The 22,864-nt window shown below is 35.4% G+C and overlaps 2 protein-coding genes across 2 annotated transcripts in view; both read left to right on the forward strand.

The window, feature by feature from the left end:
- ARF4 (ARF GTPase 4) overlaps nt 1-22,864 on the forward strand; it is a 1,077,785-nt gene that overhangs the window by 162,841 nt on the left and 892,080 nt on the right. The window lies entirely within an intron of this gene.
- The window catches only part of DNAH12 (dynein axonemal heavy chain 12), a gene marked incomplete at both ends in the record, with an annotated part of 211,972 nt that overhangs the window by 116,588 nt on the left and 72,520 nt on the right, over nt 1-22,864 (forward strand). Inside the window, 9 exons of the mRNA XM_082848988.1 lie at nt 124-312; nt 8,114-8,233; nt 9,547-9,735; nt 11,439-11,590; nt 14,631-14,769; nt 15,785-15,951; nt 18,043-18,298; nt 20,028-20,327; nt 21,007-21,185. Of these exons, the coding sequence (XP_082705114.1) occupies nt 124-312; nt 8,114-8,233; nt 9,547-9,735; nt 11,439-11,590; nt 14,631-14,769; nt 15,785-15,951; nt 18,043-18,298; nt 20,028-20,327; nt 21,007-21,185 (1,691 nt within the window). The remainder of the gene's footprint in view (nt 1-123; nt 313-8,113; nt 8,234-9,546; nt 9,736-11,438; nt 11,591-14,630; nt 14,770-15,784; nt 15,952-18,042; nt 18,299-20,027; nt 20,328-21,006; nt 21,186-22,864) is intronic.

Genomic DNA, 22,864 nt, shown 5'->3' on the forward strand with positions numbered 1-22,864 from the left:
TCTAGTGTATGTGAATGCTGTAGAGGAAGATAGGAGCCAGATCATGAAGGACCTTATAAGTCATGCAAAGAATTAGTTAATAACTACCAGATTAGAAAAGGAAAACTTGTCTTTTTTCTGTAGCCTGCCACTGTAAGCCGCTGTGGCATGATTTATTTGGAGCCCTCACAGTTGGGATGGGAACCACTTGTGTCTTCTTGGTTGAATTCGCTGAAAGGACCTCTACAGGAACCAGATCATCAAGCTCTTCTGAGAGGACTTTTTGACTGGTTAATACAGCCCACTTTAAGTCTTCGTAAGAAAAAATGCAAGGTAACACTATAATTCTCTTATACAATCAAATTTCTTTACTTTCCATTCAGTTTGACTAAGTCTAAAGTCAGAATGGTAGGATAAATAACTAAAATCATTTTCTCCTTAGACATGTAGTATCCACTTTTTTAAAAAATTGAAATACTTATTATAACAATCCATGATTCACATGCAGTTGTAAGAAATAATACAGAGAGATCCCACATACACTTCACCTAATGTCTCCCCGTGGTAACATTTTGCATGACTGTATTATAATATCACAACAAGGATATTGACATTGATAATATCTATTGATCTTATCTACATTTCCCTAGTTATACTTCTGCTTGGGGTGTGTGTGTGTGTGTGTATGTGTGTGCATGCGTTTAATTTTTTAATTTTAAAAATAAAAGTTATAATACTTAAAGTGTACATGTTGATTTGATATACATATATGTAGTGAAATGATTACCACAGTCAAGCTTATTAACATATCTCCTCAAATAGTTAACATACTTTTGTGTGTGTGTGATGAGAGCACCTGAAATCTACTCTCTTAGAAAATTTCCAGTACTGATACATATTGTATCAGTATTATTAACTAAAGTCATCATGTTGTACATTAGATCTCTCGACTTATTCATCCTGCATAGATGTAACTTTGTACTATTTGCCCAGTATCTCCCCATTTCTCTCACCTCCCCACCACTGGTAACCTGTTTTACTCTCTGCTTCTTTTTATGTGTTCAACTTTTAGATTTTGCATACAAGTGAGATCATGCAGCTTTTTCCTTTCTATGTCTGGCTTATTTCACTTAGCATAAAGTCCTCAAGTTTTGTTTATGTTGTTGAAAATGGCAGGATTTTCTTTTTTAAGAATGAATATAATTCCATTATATATATACCACAGTATCTTTATCCATTCATCCACCAGGGGACACTTAGGTGTTTCCATATCTAGGCTATTGTGAATAATGCTTCAATGAACATGGGAGCACAGATATCTCTTTGAGGTACTTATTTCATTTCCTTTGGGTGCTGTATCTAGAGGAGGCATTGCTGGATCATATGGTAGTTCTATTTTTAGTTTTTTGAGGATCCTCCACACTGTTTTCCATAATGGCTGGACCAATTTACACTCCCACCACCAGTGCATGAGGGTTCTCTTTTCTCCACATTCTCACCAACACTTATTATCTTTTATCTTTTTGATAATACCCATCCTAACAGGTGTGAGGTGATATTTCATTGTGGTTTTGATTTGCATTTCCTTGATGATTAGTGAGGCTGAGTGGCTTTTCATATATGTGTTGGCCATTTGTATGTTGTCTCCAGAAAAAAATGTCTATTCAGGTCCTACGCCCATTTAAAAAATTGGGTTGTTTGTGTTTTTGCTGTTTAGTTGTATGAGTTCCTTATATATTTAGGATATTAATTCCTTATTATATATATGATTTGCAGATATTTTTCTCCCATTCAGTAGGTTGCCTTTTCATTTTTTGATGGTTTCCTTTGCTGTGCAGAAAAGCTTATTAGTTGGATGTAGTCCCACTTGTTTATTTTTGTATTTTTGCCTGAGCTTTTGATGTCGTATCCAAAAAAACATTGCCAAGCCAATGTCAAGGAGCTTCCCCACCCCCACCACCGTGTTTTCTTCTAGGAGTTTTATGGTTTCAGGTTTTACATTTAAGTCTAATCCATCTCAAGCTGATTTTTATGTCTAGTGCAAGGTAAGGGTCCCATTTCATTCATTTACATGTGGACATCCAGTTTTTTCAACACCAGTTATTAAGGAGACTATCCTTTCCTCATTGTATATTCTTGGCACCATTGCCAAAGATCAGCTGACCATATATGGTTGGGTTTATTTCTACTCGGTTCCACTGGTTTATTTGTCCGTTTTTATGCCTCTACCATTCTGTTTTGTACTAAAGCTTTGTAATATAATTTGAAATCAGGAAGTGTGATGTCTCCAACTTTACTCTTCTCTCTTAAGATTACTTTGGCTATTTGAGGTCTTTTGTGGTTCCATACAAATTTTAGAATTGGTTTTTCTATTTTTGTAAAAAATGTCATTGAAATATTGATAGTGATTGCATTGAATCTGTAGTTCACTTGGGTAGTATGGACATTCTTCCAATCCTTGAGCACAGAATATCTTTCGATTTATTTGTGTCTTCAGTTTCTTTCATTACTGTTTTGTAGTTTTCAGTGTACAGATACTCCACTTCCTTGGTTAAATTTATTCTTAAGTCTTTTATTCTTTTTGATGCTATCATAAATGGGATTGTTTTCTTGATTTCCTTTCTAAATAGGTCATTGTTGATGAAAAGAAATGCAACTGATTTTTGTGAGTTGGTTTTGTATCCTGCAGCTTTATTGAATTTATTAGTTCTAAAATGTTGTGTCCCCCTTCCCTCCCATCTCCGTGGAGTCTTTAGGGTTTCTACAAATAGGATTATGTCATCTGCAGAGATAAATTTACTTCTTCTTTTCTGATATGCATGTCTTTTATTTCTTTTTCTTGTCTCATTGTTCTTGTCTCATTGTGCTAGTACTTCTGGCGCTGTATTGAATAAAAGTGGTGAGAGGGGGCATCCTTGCCTTGTACCAGATCTTAGAGGAAAAGCTTTCAGTTTTACCCAATTACGATTTTAACTCTGAGATTTTCATAAGTGGCCTTTATTTTGTTGCAGGGATTTTTATCATGAATGGATATTGAACTCTGTCAAATGTTTTTTCTGAATCTCTTCAGATGATTATGTGGTTTTATGTTTCATTCTGTTAATGTGTTGCATCACATTGATTGATTTGCATATGTTAAACCAACCTTGGATCCCAGGGATAAATCCCACTTGGTTATGGTGTATTCTCTTTTTGATGAGTTGTTGAATTCAGTTTGCTAGTATTTTGTTGAGGATTTTTGCATCTACATTCGTCAGAGATACTGACCTATAGTTTTTTGTTTTTTTGTTTTTTTCTTGTGGTGGCTTTCTCTGGCTGCTGGCTTCAGAGAATGAGTTCAGAAGTATTCCCTCTACTTCTATTTTTTGAAGAGTTTGAGAAGGATTTTTATTAATTCTTCTTTGAATGTTTGGTAGAATTGTGAAGCTGTGAAGTCATCTGGCCCTGGAAGTTTTTGTTGGGAAGTATTTGATTACGACTTCAATCTCCTTCTCTGTTATTGGTCTATTCAGGCTTTCTGTTTCTTCTCTATTCAGTTGTGGTAGGTTGTATGTTTCTAGGAATTTATCCATTTCTTCTAGATTATCCAATTTGTTTGCATATAATTGTTCATAATAGTTCCTTATTATTTCTTTTTATTTCTGAGTCATCCATTGCAATGTCTCCTCTTTCATATCTGATTTTATTTATTTGAGTCTTCTCTCTTTTTTCTTGGTTAGTCTAGCTAAGGGTTTGTTTATTTAGTGTATTTTTTTAAGAAACCAGCTCTTAGTTTCGTTGATTTTTTTTCTATTGTTTTTCTAGTCTCTATTTGATTTATTCCTACTCTGATCTTTATTATTTCCTTCCTTCTGCCAACTGTGAAATTAGTTTGCTCTTATTTTTCTAGTTCTTTGAGGTGTAAAATTAGGTTGTTTATTTGAGATCATTTTTCTTTTTTAATGAAAGTGTTCATTGCTATAAACTTCCTCTTAGTACTGCTTTTGGTGTACCTCATAAGTTTTGGTATATATTGTTTCCATTTTCATTTGTCTCAGGATATTTTTTGATTTCCTCTTTGACCCAGTGGTTGTACAAGAGTATGTTATTTAGTTTCCACATATTTGTGAATTTTCTCTCTCTTTTTTTTTTTTCTGATTTCTAGTTTTAATCCATTGTGGTCAGAAAAGGTACTTGGTATAATTTCAATCTTCTTAAGTTCCTTAAGACTTGTTTTGTGATCTAACATGGGGTCTATCCTAAAGAATATTCTTTGTGCACTGGAAAAGCATGTATATTCTTCTGCTTTGGGGTGAAAAGTTGTGTATATATCTGTTAAGTATATTTGGTCTATGGTGTTCAAGTTCACTCTTTCTTTACTGATTTTCCGTCTGGATATTCTATCCCTTATTGAAAATGGGATAGTGAAGTCTCCTAATATTATTGTATTGCTATCAGTCTCTCCTTTCATATCAGTTAGTATTTGTTTTATATACTTAGGTGCTCTGATGTTGGGTGCATATGTATTTACAGTTGCTTTATCTTCCTATGCAATTGATCATCTTATCATTATGTAATAATAACCTTCTTTGTCTCTAGAGATAGTTTTTGACTTAAAGTCTACTTCATATTATTTAAGTATAACCATTTCTGCTTTCCTTTGGTTACGATTTGCATGGAATATCTTTTTCCATCCCTTCATATTCAGCCTATGTGTGTCCTTGAATCTAAAGTGAGTTTCTTATAGATACCATACAGTTGGATCTTTGTTTTTTTATCTATTCAGCTGCTCTGTATCTTTTTACTGGGGAGTTTAACCTATTTACATTTAAACTATCTATTGATAGGAAAGAATTTACTATTGCTATTTTAAAAACTATTCTCTGTTTATCTTGTAGTTCTTTTGTCCCTCTTTTCTCTCTTGCTGTCTTCCTTTGTGTTTTGTTTTTTTTTATATTGACAGGATTTGATTCCTCTTTTTCTTTTGTGTAACTTCTATAAGTATTTTCTTTGTTGTTACCAAGGAGCTTACATATATTATCTTAAAACAGGGTACTTTAAGCTGATAACAACTTAATTCATTTATATGTAAGAACTCTCCACTTTTATCCCTCCTTTCCCCACATTGTAGGCTATTGATGTCACAATTAACATTTATTTATAGTATGTATCCATTAACATAATTTAGTTATAGTTGTTTTTAATACTTTTGTCCTTTAGCTTTTTTTTTTTTTCGGTACGCGGGCCTCTCACTGTTGTGGCCTCTCCCATTGCGGAGCACAAGCTCCGGACGCGCAAGCTCAGCGGCCATGGCTCACGGGCCCAGCCGCTCCGCGGCATGTGGGATCTTCCCAGACCAGGACACGAACCCGTGTCCCCTGCATTGTCAGGCGGACTCTCAACCACTGCGCCACCAGGGAAGCCCTGTCGTTTAGCTTTTATAATTGAATTAAAAGTGATTTACACAGCACCATTACAGCAATATCCACCTTTGGTTTTTATTTTATTTTAGTTAGTTATTTTTGTCTGTGTTGGGTCTTCATTGCTGTTTGCGGGCTTTCTCTAGTTGCGATGAGTGGGGACTACTCTTCGTTGTGGTGCACAGGCTTCCCATTGTGGTGGCTTCTCTTGTTGCAGAGCACTGGCTCTAGGCGCATGGGCTTCAGTACTTGTGGCACATAGGCTCAGTAGTTGTGGCTTGTGGGCTCTAGAGCACAGGCTCAGTAGTTGTGGCACATGGGCTTAGTTGCTCCACGGCATGTGGGATCTTCCCAGACCAGGGCTCAAACCCATGTCCCCTGCATTGGCAGGTGGATTCTTAACCACTGCGCCACCAGAGAAGTCCCCACCACCCTGTGGTTTTATATTGCTGAAGTTACATCCGAATAACCCAGAGGTAAAATTTATTCCAGCTATACTCTTTGGATTAAAACTACTGTAACTAAAGATTTAAAAATTCCATATTTTAAAATTATTTTAGGGAATTCCCTGGCAGTCTAGTGGCTAGGACTTGGCTCTTTCACTGCCAGGGCCTGGCTTCAGTCCCTGGTCAGGGAACTAAGATTCCACAAGCCAAGTGCCCCCCCGCCAAAAAAATAAATAAATAATAAAAGGATTTTAAATATGTACCTTTAAAAACTCACATATACATATAGTGTTTTGTGAGAAAACTTTACATATTGTGTTAGTTTCCTGGGGCTGTTGTAACAAATTACTACACACTTGGTGACTTAAAGCAACAGAAATTTATCCTGTCACAGTTCTGGGGCCAGAAGTCTGAAATCAAGGTGTTGGCAAGAATGTGCTTCCTCTGGTAGCACTAAGGGAGACTCTTTCCTTATGTCTTCCAGCTTCTTTTGGCTCCAGCCTTTTTTTGACTTGTGCCTGCATAACTCTAGTCTTTTTCTTCATGTTCACATGGCCTTCTACTCTGTGTGTCTCTCCACTATGTGACTTTCATAAGGATTTATGACTTTGAATTTAGGGCCCACCAGATAATCCAGAATGATCTCCTCATCTTGAGACTTTAACTTAATTACATCTTCAAAGACCCTTTTTCCAAGTAAGAGCACCTTTGTGGCTTCCTGGGATTAGGATGGGGATATATCTTTTTGGGGACCACCACATAATAGAGAAGGGAAAGAGTATTCAGTAGATTTTCATCCTAAAATACTATTTTGGAGATAGGAAAAATACCCTGCATAAAATAAAAGGCAATTTCACTTTATGAAGATTCTGTACAACGTCTCAGAAAAAATATACAAATAATCATTTTTCAGTTTTTAAAATTTTAAAGCTAATACTATATGTTGTAAAAAAAATACAAAATAGGGGCCTCCCTGGTGGCACAATGGTTGAGAGTCCGCCTGCTGATGCAGGGGACGTGGGTTTGTGCCCCGGTCCGGGAGGATCCCACGTGCTGTGGAGCGGCTGGGCCCGTGGGCCATGGCCGTTGGGCCTGCACGTCCGGAGCCTGTGCTCCGCAGCGGTGAGAGGCCCGCGTACCGCAAAAAAATAAATAAAATAAACTTCATCTTTCTGATAATGAGTGATAGATTTTCTTTTCATAATTCATTCCCATATTTTCCATAGCCAGTTAGTCCCCAGCATCTATTGGTTTTTCCCTCATTGCTAACTTTCGTATCTGTCTTCTCCTCTCCATCGCAGTTCCTCTGACCAACCCCCATAATAGCTTCAGTTTTGACTTTCATCATTTCCTACCTGAATCAATACAATAGAGCTACTCTGGTCCAGTCTACATCCTGCTACCAGAATGAGGATTCCAAAACACAAATTCATTCCATTTACTCCCCTACTTAAAACCCTCCATTGGAACCCTCTTCGTCTTAGCATGACATCCTTAACATAGCCTATAAAGCCTTTCAGGATCTGACCCCGGTCTGCTTCTCAGGTTTTATTTCTTGCCATTCCTCTCTCACACCCTCTTTTCACATCCTACAGAATCCCTTTGATACTCTGTGTCCACTCACATCTCCATGTCTGTATATATGTTGTTTCCCCTGCCTTGAACATTATTCCCTTCTGCACCTGGTTAACTCACACTTTCCTTCCAAATTCATCTCAGCTATTCCTTCATCTGGGAAATCTTCCTTGATTATTCCTCTCCTATTTCCCTCCTTGTCTTCCTACCTGGGTCTGGGCTAATTGTTTATCCCAAGTATTCTAGTAGCCTCCCACTACCTTGGGACTTACTCTGTCATGTCATTATTATACCATATTATTTTAGTCTATTTAATTTCAATATCAGTTCTTTTCAGAGATCATGTGTTTTATTTTCATATCTCCTAGCTTGGTATATAGGTATACTGTATTTTTGATAAATGTTTGTTGAATAAACAGATGAATAAATGGGTGTTATAAACTTCATTTCTACTATCTCTAGAGCATTGTTTATTCTCTTACTAGTTTTCATTTCTCAAAGAATTCAGAATAAGAATATGTTTTGCACAACTGTGTAATGTAATATGCTAGACTAAAATATTTGAGAGATTTTTATCATGCCTACAATTTAAATTCCTTAAGTTTAAATTTTATAAAGACCTTAGGAAAACTACATTTTTAAAATGAAATGTTTATTTTCTTTTATTATGTAAATAAGATGAAAGTAAAGTATCTTATTCTTTTCACTTTGAAGGAACTGATTCCTACAAGCGATAGCAATGTAGTTGTATCTCTCACACGCCTCTTTGAAGTACTCCTCTGTAACGTGGTAGAAAACGATCCTACCAGCAAGCACATTCGTGTTTGGATTATGGTTGGTTTTATACTTATTGTGTTTTTTAACTATGGAATAAAATATGCCTCTGGCAAACTTGTGTTGAGAAAGACATTACAAGACCTAGAGCTGTTTTTTGGTGAGAACCAAAAGAATACCTGAAGACATTAAAGTTGCCCTGACCTGGTATTCTGATTTAAAAAACGATTTAGAGAAAGTAAAATATGTCAGAATGAATCAAGACACCCTATTACTTATGAAAGATCATAATTTGATAAACAATAAGGTGACAATATTAAACCAATATAGACTTCGGGTGAATTGATCTTGTCTAAATGTTAAGCTAGAGTGTAGGCTACAACAAACTGGCTACAAAAGACTAGGAGCAGGCATCCAACCAGCTGGGTGGAGCATTGCAGGCAGAATTCATAGAGGATATATGTAGGAAGGAGTCAGTGGTCCAGGTTAGTTAATGTCTAGAGATCAGAGAATAAGGCTCTCAGGGAGCCAAAGGAAAGAGGTGTTCTGTACTCTTCCCTGGTCTATGCTACTTTCCTATCCACCACCTTATTCTCAAATGCCTCGATCTCTTTCAATCTATCTTCTCTTCTACTCTGTGATAATAGCAGTTCCCTCCCACGGTTTTCCCTTCACTTTGTTGCCACAGAAAATTTTCTCTTAAAATATTTTTGATAGATTTTTCTAACTAGATAAGGCATGTACCTAGAGCAAAAGACAAAAGTAAGTTTTCTACCCATACCAGTCCCCCAGCCACCCTCAAGGCAACCACTATTACCAGTGCCTCATGTAGCCTGCTAGAGATATTTGATGCATATCCTCTTCTATATGTATACATATTTTATACATGTTAGCATACTATACATACTGATTTGCATCTTTTCTCACAATATATTTTGGAGATCTTTCCATATCAGTATTGGGTTACCTTTTTTTTTTTTTTTTAATAGCTACATGTATTCCAGTGTATGTAGCATATTCCAATTAAGCTGACTTCTATTGAAGAACATTTGGGTTGCTTCAGATATTTTGCTACCACAAACAGTGTTGCAGTAAATATTCTTGTACATATATCGTTTTGTCCAGTGGGAATATATTTGAAGATGAACTCCTAAAAGAGAAATTCCTAGGTCATTTGGCATGAGAATTTTAATTTAGATACATAGTGCCAGAGGAATGATTCGTTACGTGACTTAGATGTGCTCCATTCTACTTTATTTGTAAATCTGACCTTTTCCAAGTAGATTAATCAGAACTTAATGTACTATATTTTAGTTAATCTGTTAAAATTTCCTTTTAAATAGTTTAAATTAATTTTTCTTTTTAACCAACAGGCTTGCTTTATATTTTCTTTGATTTGGTCCATTGGAGGAAGTTGTGATACAGATGGTCGCATTGCTTTTGACAATTACATACGATTAGTCATATTGGGAAAAGATGAAAGCAACCCAATACCTGACTCTGTGGGTAAATGGGAATGCCACTTTGATGAAAAAGGCCTAGTCTATGACTACATGTATGAGGTATGATATAAAATGCTTGTTATGATAAGCTGTAAAACACAAAGTCTTAGATCAGCAGTCAAAAGTGGGTTCCCATCCTAGAGTTACTTTGACTCCTGTGGTTAGCATTTTAGTCCCTTCTCTTCAGTTTCTCCTTCTATAACTTGTGGACAGTATAGATAAACTTATTTTGAGAATATTTTATAATTTCAGATTTAAATTAAATCTATTTTCTCCAATTTAAAAAAGAATTCACAAGAAGATTCTTTTAAACAGTAAGCATTTGCATAATTATTTGATTCATGAAAATTTTACTTCACAGAGCCATAAGATCTGGATAGAGACTTATTACAATTTACCTAAACCTAGAAACACAACTGACTAGCACAGCCAGGACTTGTACGCAGCTCTCCTGATTGCCAGTGCAGAAATCTTTCCCTAAAACCATGTTAACACAGAATTTTAAGAATATGACCAGAAAGAGAGTTTCATCCTCATTAGTCACAGTGGGAAGTGAATAGAATAACCTCTAAAACTAAAAAATCAAGAAGTGATAACACAAGCATATTCTTTAAGAATTGAAGGTAAATATCAAAATATCCAGCTTAAAGAGGCAAAGGTAGTTGCTGTTAGGAGAAAAGAGTAGGAAACTGCTGTTTTTCCTTAACTGTGTAAACTTTTGACTCTAAAATAGTGCATAAATAACTTTGATAAAAATAAAAGCTAAAACCTAAGAAATTAAGAATATGAATTACTGAAGAAACACTCACCCAAACTTGCAAAATTACCATCACCCAGACACAAACCATATACATATACAACTTGCCAGAAAATATTTAAAGATTCTTAGATGCCAGCCATAGGACTGGAGTCCAAGAGACCGCCCTCTTTGCCAGGTGCTAACTCTTTTGTTGATTGATGGTGAGAGGCTTTAGGATCTCCAGGGAAGGGCAGGACAACTTGGAGAGGAAGATATCTGTGTGGGGGAGGGTGGATTCCCTAATCAGGATCACTTAGAGTATCAAGACAGCAGCTATTTAGCCCCTGGTTCAGAAGAACTTCAATAATGTAACAATCAGTCCAGCCATTCCAATATGTCCTGGCTGAATATCAGCCTGGATCAATATGCCAAAGAGAATAATTTTAGAGAAACAAATATGAGTTTATTTGATATTTTGTTTCTAGTTAGATTATTGCCCATTTACTTTAAAATATGAAAACATTAAGCCAAAGTCCTGTCAATTGTAACTTCAGCCACATCAGAGTGGCTCTCAGATAAATTCTTGATATATGCACAAGGACATCTTGAAGACAGCCTGGAAAGATTAGAGTGTTAAGAGGACAGGGACTTCCCTGGTGGCACAGTGGTTAAGAATGCACCTGCCAATGTAAGGGACACGGGTTAGATCCCTGGTCTGGGAAGATCCCACAGGCCGCGGAGCAACTAAGCCCATGTGCCACAACTACTGTGCCTGCACTCTAGAGCCCGCAAGCCACAACTACTGAGCCTGCGAGCCACAACTACTGAGCCCATGCACCGCAACTATTGAAGCCCGCGTGCCTAGAGCCCATGCTCCACAACAAGAGAAGCCACTGTATTTCACAATAAAAAGGAGGAAAAGGCTGTAAAGTTTTTAAAAGCAAATATGATAACTGTGCTAAAAAGAGCCTTTTAGATAGCAAGTGCATGGTTATAATACTTTAAAATTTATGTTCTCTTATAGTTGAAAAACCGAGGTCGCTGGATCCACTGGAATGAATTAATTAAAAGTACTAATTTAGGAGATAAATGTGTCAAGATTCAAGATATCATAGTCCCTACAATGGATACAATTAGATATACATTTCTAATGGATTTGAGTATTACCTATGCAAAGTAAGAAACTCTATTATAAACATGCATTTTAAATATTATAGTACCTTTCTAATAGGATCATAGGATTTTAAAAATAATTTTTTTATTTTTATTTATTTTTGGCTGTGTAGGGTCTTTGTTGCTGCACACGGGCTTTCTCTAGTTGCGGCGAGTGGGGGCTACTCTTTGTTGTGATGTGCGGGCTTCTTATTGCAGTGGCTTCTCTTCTTGCGGAGCACGGGCTCTAGGTGCACGGGCTTCAGTAGTTGTGGCACGCAGGCTCAGTCGTTGTGGCTTGCGGTGTCTAGAGAGCAGGCTCAGTAGTTGTGGTGCACGGGCTTAGTTGCTCCATGGCAAGTGGGATCTTCCCAGACCAGGGCTCGAACCCGTGTCCCCTGAATTGGCAGGCGGATTCTTAATCACTGTGCCACCAGGGAAGCCCAGGCTCATAGGATTTTTGAAGTGAACTTTGAGGTCATCCATTTTCAGATAACTAGGACCCTGAGGAACTAATTGACATTTCCATAGTGACATCTGTTACTAGTGGTAAACCTGAAATCCAGGTTTCCTATTGCCCACTTCAAAGTCTTTACCATCATACTTTGTTGCCTCATAAGCCATCTTTTATTTCTTTTATTTGTAATAGCAGATTAAAAGTCAGTTACAGTGTTACTGTTAAAAAGGTATGCATTCTACTCACAGGTTCATTGTACTCCTGAGGGATAAGACTAACCATGATCCACATTTTCCCGTTTGGCATTTTTGAGATCTGTCCTATGCTAGTTCTTCATAACTTAAGATGAACATAAAAGACTCAGACTTAAATAAGAAGAGCACATCAAAAAAGATGAAAAGCCTAGCACGTACCATAGACATATCCATACCAATTTTCTTAATAACACTTTTATAGTTATTTTTCTTTGAAACACTAGCCATAATTTACCATTAATATTATTTAAACTGGGGCTTCCCTGGTGGTGCAGTGGTTAAGAATCCGCCTGCCAATGCAGGGGACATGGGTTCAAGCCCTGGTCTGGGAAGATCCCATATGCCACGGAGCAACTAAGCCCATGTGCCCCAATTACTGAACCTGCGCTCTAGAGCCTGTCAGCCACAACTACTGAGCCTGTGGGCCACAAGTACTGAAGCCCACGCACCTAGAGCCCATGCTCCACAACAGGAGAAGCCATGGCAATGAGAAGCCCACGCACCACAACGAAGAGTAGCCCCCGCTCGCCACACCTAGAGAAAGCCTGCACACAGCAATGAAGACCCAATGCAGCCAAAAGTAAAAAAATAAATAAATAAAATTATTAAAAAAATATTATTTAAACTGGACAAGCTTACATTATATGCATGAATGTCATGGTTTATTGTTTTTGATGAAGAACCTGTTTCTGCGTGAATTTTGTGACAGTTTTATCCTGTTTATTAAAAAAAAAGAAAAATAGCTTATGAGGGAACATTATTTTATCCCTATTTTGTACCCATAGTTGCATTTTTGCATTTAGAGGCTAATATTAAAAACTTCATTAAGCAAGGAGAGTACTTGTCAATGCTGGGGAATTCCTGGTACAGGAATTCTCTTGTTCCATGAACCATTTGTCAGAATAATGCTTTTGAATGAATAAGTACAAACATAGGATTATAAAGCAAACCACGTATTAAAATATATTTATTAAAATATTGAACAAATTTGAGCTATAGTAGTAATAATGTGCTTTTTATTAACACATTAAATAATAAGATCCAGCAGTGAGTCTGATGATGATCATAATTTTGAAGAAGCAATGGGCATAAGTGATATTTTTGAGATATCTCTAACAATTGTAATATTTAGTATAATATCTGTGATTTCTATTGATGACAAATATTAACAATATTATTATTGATAATGAAGTACACAGGTACTATATTATAAATTGCTCCATTTTAGTTAAGGGTAGTGAAAGTAAAGGTATAAACTCTATGTCATCTAAGTTCACAAACTCTCAATATTGTCTAAGAATTTCTTCAGTTTGATCCATGGACCTCAAGTTAAGAACAGTGTTTATTTAGTAAAATTATTTTAATAAATAGTTTTCTATAACGTGTTACTCAGACTGGAAAGCGTAGATGAATTCTCAGGCATCACTGTAGTTCTAAATGATCTTTTTTTGTTTATAGTATTAATTTTATGTTTCTACTTCAATGATAATTTTAAAAATTAATATTATCATTATTTGGGTCATATAGATGACTCTTTATACCTGATTACTGCTGCTCAGTTTTAGTGCCAGCCTTTGTGTTTGTCTTTATGTAGCATGTGATGCCAAGTTGTCAATTAAAGTGACAGTATTTAATTTTTAATTCAGTATGTCTTAAACTGGGATTCTCCAGGGTTCTGTGAACATAAACTCTTAGGATTTTTTTTTTCCCTTTAAAATTAGTTCAGACCACTCAAAAATGAGAAACCCTGCTTTTGAAGCCCTTGGAATAGGGAATTCCTTAGAGTTTGCTTTTAGACAAGTATTTTCAGTTAGTAACACTGACTTGATTCAAAAATGCTATTAATGGGCATATATAACCGTTACCTTTAGAATTCATTGTTATTTAGTTTCTCACAAAAACTTTGTGCTGTTGAGATAACTGCGAAACACTTTCAACCTCTCTTATTGTCATCATCCTATTAGTCTATTCCACACAGCACCCTCTTGCCTGTATCTCTAACTAAAAAGTACAAATACATCACTTTTCTGAGGAGACAAACTTTGGCTTTTTTTTTTTTTTCTGAAAAGTTAAGCATGTTACTACTCGTTTTATGAGTGTTTTTGCATATAGCAATGTTACATTTGTTCAAATAATAGTTTGTTACTATTTAAATTTCAGTAAGTAAGCAAAACTGTGCCAATTGTTACTTTCACCGGTCTTTTATGAAATTACAATGATAAATTGAAATGTGAGTTTTTGGATGAAGTTGATTTGATTACTATTTAGGTTTTCAACTAAATCCAGCCTCCTCTAATTGAAATGTATTCTGACTTTTTCTCCTTTTGAATGATATGTTCACTGTTTCATTAAGGCCGCTACTTTTTGTGGGTCCAACGGGTACAGGAAAATCAGTGTATGTGAAGAATAAGCTGATGAATCACTTGGAAAAGGACCTGTACTTTCCTTTTTATGTTAATTTCTCCGCACGGACCAGTGCCAATCAGGTTCAGGTTAGTTAAAAGCCAGAAACATGGGTCTATAGTTATTAATTTTTTTGCCTTTTTGATTAGCATTTAAAACTGTATTTTAAATGAGCAGCTGTGTAAATCCTCTATGAATTTAAATAAAACTTCAAAATTTCTTTTTGGCATTACAAGTAAGTTTTAAGGACAAAAGTTCAAGAGAACATTTTTGCATTAATACTGAATTGTTGAGCTTTGTCATCATTTTTTTCAAGCCCAAGAAACAACAATTGATTTCTTAACTGGAGAAGTAAAGGAGAAGGGAGGGAGGGTGGAAGAGAGAGAGGGAAGGAGAGAGAGAAGGAGACAAGGGGAGAGAGAGAGAGAGAGAGAAAACTTGTTCTTTCGAGACTCTCCTAGATGGTCCCCTAGGGGTATTTGCTGCCTACTGAAGTTTTGTCAGTGATTTCAAACCATATACTGTTTATTGTATGACCTTCTGTGACAGGAAACTGTGCATCCCACCCTTTACCCCCAGAGGTACCAAGATGAAAGTACTGCATGAGATCTTTTCTAATCACCATTTTTATCATCCATTCCTAAATTTATATCTGTCCATTCTCTCCTGATCTATGGTGCTCATTTTCGTTGTTTTAAGCCAGTAGAATTCCCTAATTTCAAAATACTACAGATTTAGATTAGTGCTTTTAGATATTAAGTTAAAGTTAATAGATATGTTGGGGTATCCAATATAGAAAATATTTTGTGTGTGTGTGTGCATATGTGTGTATACAATATAAATATATAAATAGGTGTAACAATTGGTTACATATAAACATGTAACAATTCTGAGCACATAGAAGGATTTCAATATATGCTCTTTGAATGATGTTGAATATGAAGTTTGGTATAACCCTAAAATGAATAAATATAAATGAATAAACATGCACATAGTGTTGCTTGGCATTATTTCCTTACATAATTAGACTGTTAAATTTCTTTTTTTTTTTTCTGGTGTTAAGTATGGCTTTAAATATACTACTATTTCTTTTTTATATTTTAGAACATTATCATGGCTAGGCTGGATAAAAGACGCAAAGGAGTTTTTGGACCACCTATGGGAAAGAAGTGCATAATTTTTATAGATGACATGAATATGCCTGCATTGGAGAAATATGGAGCTCAACCTCCTATTGAATTATTACGACAGTTTTTTGACTGTGGGAATTGGTAACTATTTAATTAAAGTCTTAAGTAGCCATGCTGAAGTTATTTCTTGTTCTCTTTTTCTATTTTAATTTCTCACATCAAAATAATACATTTTCTCAAATTACTTATGGAAGAAAATGGTTGCTCAGATTTTCCTATAAAGAAAATTTTAGAAGACTTTTCTATACCTTTTTATACCATGGAAGAATAATCCAGTATTAATTTTTGTCCTTTTTATCTACTACTTTCAATTATTAAATATAATTTACAAATTACATCTTTTACCATCAACCAGCACTGAGAATTTGTGGGTAGTCTCCAACCTAAGTAACCGTAATCAGCACCCTATGTTTCTACCATTTTAAAATTCTTTATATTATCTATAACTATTTGGGACTACTGTATCCTTGGGATGGCTTGGTTTTGACAGCAATTTCATAGATAACTCTTCCATTCCTCCCACCCTATTTTATGATGACATGGTTAGTTTCCAACAAATAAGACATTGTATCTTTTAGTTCGGATTAATAATTCTTCATTTCCTCCTGTTAAAATACTTTCCTAATCCCTAATATGCCATGATTTTTATCTCAAGGCAAGGGTAACCTAACTGTGAAGCTAAGTCATATTTTGGGATTATATTTTTGTTGTTATTGCATGCCCTTGGAATCCTGCCTCCAGGAGATAACCACTGTTAATAGTTTATTCCCTATTCTTCCAAGGTTTTTTTCTATATAAATATATTTTTATTAAAAAAAAGACCCATATTACATATAATGTTTTTGCAACTTATTTGCACTTAAATATTTATCGATATTATTTGTCTGTCTCATTCATTTTGTTCCCTTTTAGTACTGTTTAGTTTTGTGGATCTTGCTATAATTTACTTAACCAGTCCCTTATTGACAGTTACTAGAGTTGTTGCCAAAAAGAGTCATATTTTCATACTTTCTATGGTACTTTTAGACTAAGAACTGGCTATATAGATTTCTTCCATAACCACCCCCCTTTTTTGCAAGAACTTCAATATTAAAGGACTTTATGACCTGTTGGAAATAAGCAGCTTTTCACTTTGAGTGGTTCCAGCTAAACTGAGTCATTTGTATACCCCTTCTGATTAAAACTTCTTTGAAGCTTTGTTATTCCCTAATGGGTCTCTTTTTATATAACAAAATTGTGTATAGGTTCTATTTATACATTCTTTTGTGCTCCAAAGATAAGATTTGAGATGAGAAAAAGAAATCAGGACTTAGCTGTAAGTAGAATAAGTGTATAGTTTATTGTTCAAACCAGGACATTTCTGAGAGAAAAAGGGGAGTGTTAATAGTTACTACAGGACAGGCACAAACAACAATTGTCCTAGGCAAAGTGGGACATATTGTCATTTACCTGTAACCATTCACAAAAAAGATTGATCTCTCATCCATACTTCTGGATTTGGAGTGTGAAGAGGCAAAGGAGAGTCAAATTGGAAAGAACTGAAAAAAAGAAAGGCAAGAGCAAGAGGAAGGGACCTTCTAGATACTCAGAATCTGGGCAACAGAATCAGTGTCACTGAAAGGAGAAATAGAGTGCTGCTTTAAAACAAGTTTTCTCTGCAGATTGGTGGTTGCCTGAGGTGGGGGATAGGGGGAGCAAAATAGGTGAAGAGGGTCAAAAGATACAAATTACCAGTTATAAAATGAGTAAGTCAGGGGCTGTAATGTACATCATGGTGACTATAGTTAATAATACTGTATCGCATATTTGAAAGTAGCTAGGAGGGTGAATCTTGAAAGTTATCACAAGAAAAAAAATTTTGTAACTATGTATGGTGACAAATGTTAACTGGACTTATTGTGGTGATCATTTTACAATTTGGACAAATATCAAATCATTACGGTGTACACGGACACTAATATAATGTTATGTCAGTTATACCTCAATTTAAAAAAAAAGAAATAAAAATTATAGAAATCCTTAAAAAAAACCTTCTCTCTTACTCCAAGCATTATCTAATCTTCTTCCATTTAAAGAAGCTAAAATCAGATTAATTTTCTAAGGAGATCTACTTTTCAATCCATCTTGTTGGCTTTGTAACTGATCGTTTTGGAATTTTTATGTGCTTTCAAGGTATGACCTTAAGGACACAAGTAAAATCACGTTGGTTGACATAGAACTGATTGCTGCCATGGGCCCTCCAGGTGGTGGAAGAAATCCAGTCACTCCCCGTTTTATTAGACATTTCAACATCTGCACTATTAATACTTTTAGTGATGAAACCATGGTCCGAATCTTCTCATCAATTGTAGCATTCTACCTTAGGACTCGAGAATTTCCTGCAGAGTACTTTTTAGTTGGGAACCAAATTGTCAATGGGACTATGGAGGTGAGCAAAGAATGCAATAGAGTGTTTTAGTACTACATATATCCTTATTTGATCCTTCCTTTTTGTTTTTTTTAACTTCTTTTTTCCCTTAGCCACTTTAGTCTTCAGTGTCAGAGAAGCTGTTAGGAAGGCTTGAGAACAGGAAGATTATAGGCTTTGAAATTGGGGAATCTAACTGCGTTTGAGTCTTGACTGCTATTTCCTAGCTATCTGGCCTTGAGCAAGTAACTTGACCTTCCAGAAACTTACTTTTTAATCACTAAAATGGGGGATAATACCTATTTCACAAGGTTATTATAAGGAAATCATCCAGAACCAATATCTGCCATACTGTGGGTGTTTCCCTAATTGTTGGGTCCCTACTCTAGTATTTACTAATTTTCCCTTCTCTCTCTTCGTTCCCATTCTTCATGTTGCATCAAAAAAAAAAAAAAGAAACTTAAGAAGCTTATGAATACATTATTTTTGCCAGACCACATAACTTAGGAGTAGCAGTGAAAAAAAAAAAAAAAGAGAATACAAGGGTGGGACTAGAAAACAAGATTGCCCATATGGCCAAAGAGCAGCCCTTAACTTATTCAGGGTGTGTTACCTGCTTCTGCTCAGAGGCCAGAGCCAGCCTCATCGGTGATGGTAAAAGGGAAAAAAATGTATCTAAGGTAATTTAGTGATAATCTCATTGAACTAAGCTTTCTGGATCCTTGATACAGTGGGGTTCACTTTGGCATCACTGCAACCAGAAGCAAAAAGCTCCCTAGAATCATTCCATCAGTTTCCAAGAGCACTGTATCTTTCTAAAGTTCTTCTGCCCCTGTTCTGGTGGAAAATTGGGTTGTTAAAATAGAGAAACTATGAGCAAAGAGATAGTACATTATTATAATTTCTGTACTTATACAGAAAAGTTCTTCTATTTATAAAATATGGTAGTTATATTTCAGGCATCTCCTGGAAAGAGAGGGGAGTTGGTTAGGCAAAAGAGGATACAGAAAGGATCCTCTTTTTTTTCTGTCTTTGATGTATTGTAGACCTACCATGTGTGGAGATTAGGGGAGATGAATTAGAGAACATATATAAATAAAAAATAATTTCATTTGGATTTTTTTTCAGGCTATATTATAAAAGGTTTAATTTACCTTTCTTAAAGAGGATGTTAAACTTCATTTGGTGAATTCAGCATGTAGTAAAAATATACTTCATTTTGATATTATAGCCAATTAAGATAGGAGGAGGAGAGGGGAGAGAGAAAACAAGAGAGAGAAGGGAAGGGAGAGAACACGTTGATTTGTTTTGAAGTCAGTGGTGGTCAAAGAAAATTGTTTCATCATCCTCTTCATTTCGAACGCTTCAGAATGAGTTATCTGATTTCACTTTCTACTAAAGTTTTTGTTAACTATTTAATCCCAGGTCATTCGCCTTTAAATGGAACAACCATAATTACTGGGAAATAAAAGCATTGTCACTTCTTGAGCTTGGATGGAATCAGATAATAATAAGTTCCCTCAACTTTGTAATGCCTGGTTGAGTGCTATAAACCAAAAGAAATAGATATATGCTATATTAGACTCAGTACTATACAATTTTCCAAGTCAATATGATCTGATAGGATAAATAAAATATTTTATATAATATACTGTCTTTTACAGTATATTACATTGTTGTTGGCTTTGTATTATTGACTTTGCTGATTATAAGCATTTTATTTTTGCTTTGTTGCTTTTTTCATATTCAGATATATAAACAATCCATGGAAAATCTTTTGCCCACTCCCACAAAATCTCATTACACTTTCAACTTGCGGGATTTTTCACGTGTCATCCGGGGCTGCTTGCTCATTGAAAGAGATGCCGTGCAGAACAAGCACACTATGATCCGTCTGTTTGTGCATGAGGTTCTCCGAGTGTTTTATGATCGTCTCATTAATGATAATGACCGATGCTGGCTGTTCACTTTAACCAAAAATGTTATAAGAGACCATTTTAAAGAATCATTTGATAGTATCTTTTCACATTTGAGGAAAGGGAATGCACCAGTGAGTATATTTAGTGATTAAAAATATATTAGATTAAAACAATCCAATAGCATGAATTACTACAATCAACTTATCTTTGAAAGAATACTATTCTTTTTTTTTTTAACATCTTTATTGGAGTATAATTGCTTTACAATGGTGTGTTAGTTTCTGCTTTATAACAAACTATTATTTCTTAATGATCATATTCTTTTAACTTTCCTCATAGATAGGTATTTATATTGAGAAGATTTGCTTTCAGAGGAATTATGTGTATAACATAGAAGTTATATGATAGGGATTGAATGATATAATAGATATAAGGTGCTTAACATGGTGACCATCCCTTAGTAATGACTCACAAAATGGGAGTTGCTCAGAATGATTTTTCCTGCCCCTGGGGGCAAAAAGCTTATATGATAGAAAAAACTGTTTTCTTTTTACTTCCTAAGGATATAATATAATTTCAGGTGTTAATTTTACAAGTATATTATTTACTATCCTAATATTTAAAAGAATTATCTAATTGACAATCATCCCATAACATAGATAAAACAAAATTTTGTGTAACATTTTCTTAAATTTATTTTAGAAAAAAATTTTAAACTTTCTTAAATTTATTTCAGAAAAATTTTTGTTTTCAAATTATTTTAGAAAAAATTTTAAATTTTAATATAATTTGTTGATTTCCATTTTATAGGTAACTGAAGAGGACTTAAGAAATCTCATGTTTGGTGACTATATGAATCCTGACCTTGAAGGAGATGACAGAGTTTATATTGAAATTCCAAATATTCATGATTTTAGTGACATCGTGGAGCAATGCTTAGATGAGTATAATCAAACTCACAAAACAAGAATGAATCTTGTCATTTTTAGGTACCTATATTTGGTATTGATGATTAAAATTACTGTTTATAAAATTTTATTGTGAAATATTTAAAATGTACAAAAAGATAAAACTATGATGAACAACCTTGTACCCATCACCCAGCTTGAGACATAAAATACTAAACACAATATTGTAAATCAAATATACTTTGATTTAAAATAAAGGGCATAAAATACTAGCAATTTATTTGAAGTCCCTTGGGTAGCCAGCCCTCCCTCACTGCATCCCTATTGTACCTTACGGGGATAAAAAGAAACTCATGTGTTTCTTTGGCCTTTTACTACATGTGTGTGTTCCTAAACATATATGCAATCTTATTTTGCATGTCGCATACTGTGCACATTCCTCTGCAAGTTGGTTTATTCTAGATTGTGAAATTCACAGAAGATGAATTATTACTACTGTATTGCACTGCATTGTATAATTTTAACAGAATGTAGTCATTCTTCTGAGATAGACTTCTAGGTAATTTCTAGTTTATGTAATTAAAAAAATGGTTTGAACATTCATGTCTCCTTAGTTACATGTGTAAGAACTTCTCTAGGCTATATTCTTAGAAATAGAATTATTGTGTCATGGTATGTAAGCATCTTCTACTTTACTAAGTTTTGCCAAAGTATCTTCAAAAATAATTATTGTTTTTAAGAGCTTCCATTGTTTCTCACCCTTCACAACACTTAGGATAGCCAGACTTGGTAAGTTTTGTCAGTCGAAGGAGAGTGGAATGGTATCTGACTGTGACTTTAGTTTTTTTGTTGTTTTTTTTTAACATCTTTATTGGAGTATAACTGCTTTACAATGGTATGTTAGTTTCTGCTTTATAACAAAGTGGATCAGTTTATATCCCCGTATCTCTTCCCTCTTGCGTCTCCCTCCCTCCCACCCTCCCTATCCCACCCCTCTAGGTGGTCACAAAGCACCGAGCTGATCTCCCTGTGCTATGCGGCTGCTTCCCACTAGCTATCTATTTTACATTTGATAGTGTATATATGTCCATGCCACTCTCTCACTTTGTCCCATCTTACCCTTCCCCCTCCCCATATCCTCAAGTCCATTCTCTAGTAGGTCTGCGTCTTTATTCCTGTCTTGCCGCTAGGTTCTTCATGACCATTTTTTTGTTTGTTTTTTAGATTCCATGTATATGTGTTAGCATACGGTATTTGTTTTTCTCTTTCTGACTTACTTCACTCTGTATGACAGACTCTGGGTTCATCTACCTCACTACAAATAACTCAATTTCATTTCTTTTTATGGCTGAGTAATATTCCATTGTATATATGTGCCACATATTCTTTATCCATTCATCTGTTGATGGACACTTAGGTTGCTTCTATATCCTGGCTATCGTAAATAGAGCTGCAATGAACGTTGTAGTACATGACACTTCTTGAATTATGGTTTTCTCAGGGTATATGCCCAGTAGTGGGATTGCTGGGTTGTATGGTAGTTCTATTTTGAGTTTTTTAAGGAACCCCCGTACTGTTCTCCATAGTAGCTGTATCAATTTACATTCCCACCAACAGTGCAAGAGGGTTCCCTTTTCTCAACGCCCTCTCCAGCATTTATTGTTTGTAGATTTTTTTTTTTTTTGCGGTACGCGGGCCTCTCACTGCTGTGGCCTCTCCCGTTGTGGAGCACAGGCTCCGGACGCGCAGGCCCAGCGGCC

The sequence above is a fragment of the Leucopleurus acutus genome (assembly GCF_964270905.1).
Source record: "Leucopleurus acutus genome assembly, chromosome: 10".
NCBI classification, from domain to species: domain Eukaryota; kingdom Metazoa; phylum Chordata; class Mammalia; order Artiodactyla; family Delphinidae; genus Leucopleurus; species Leucopleurus acutus.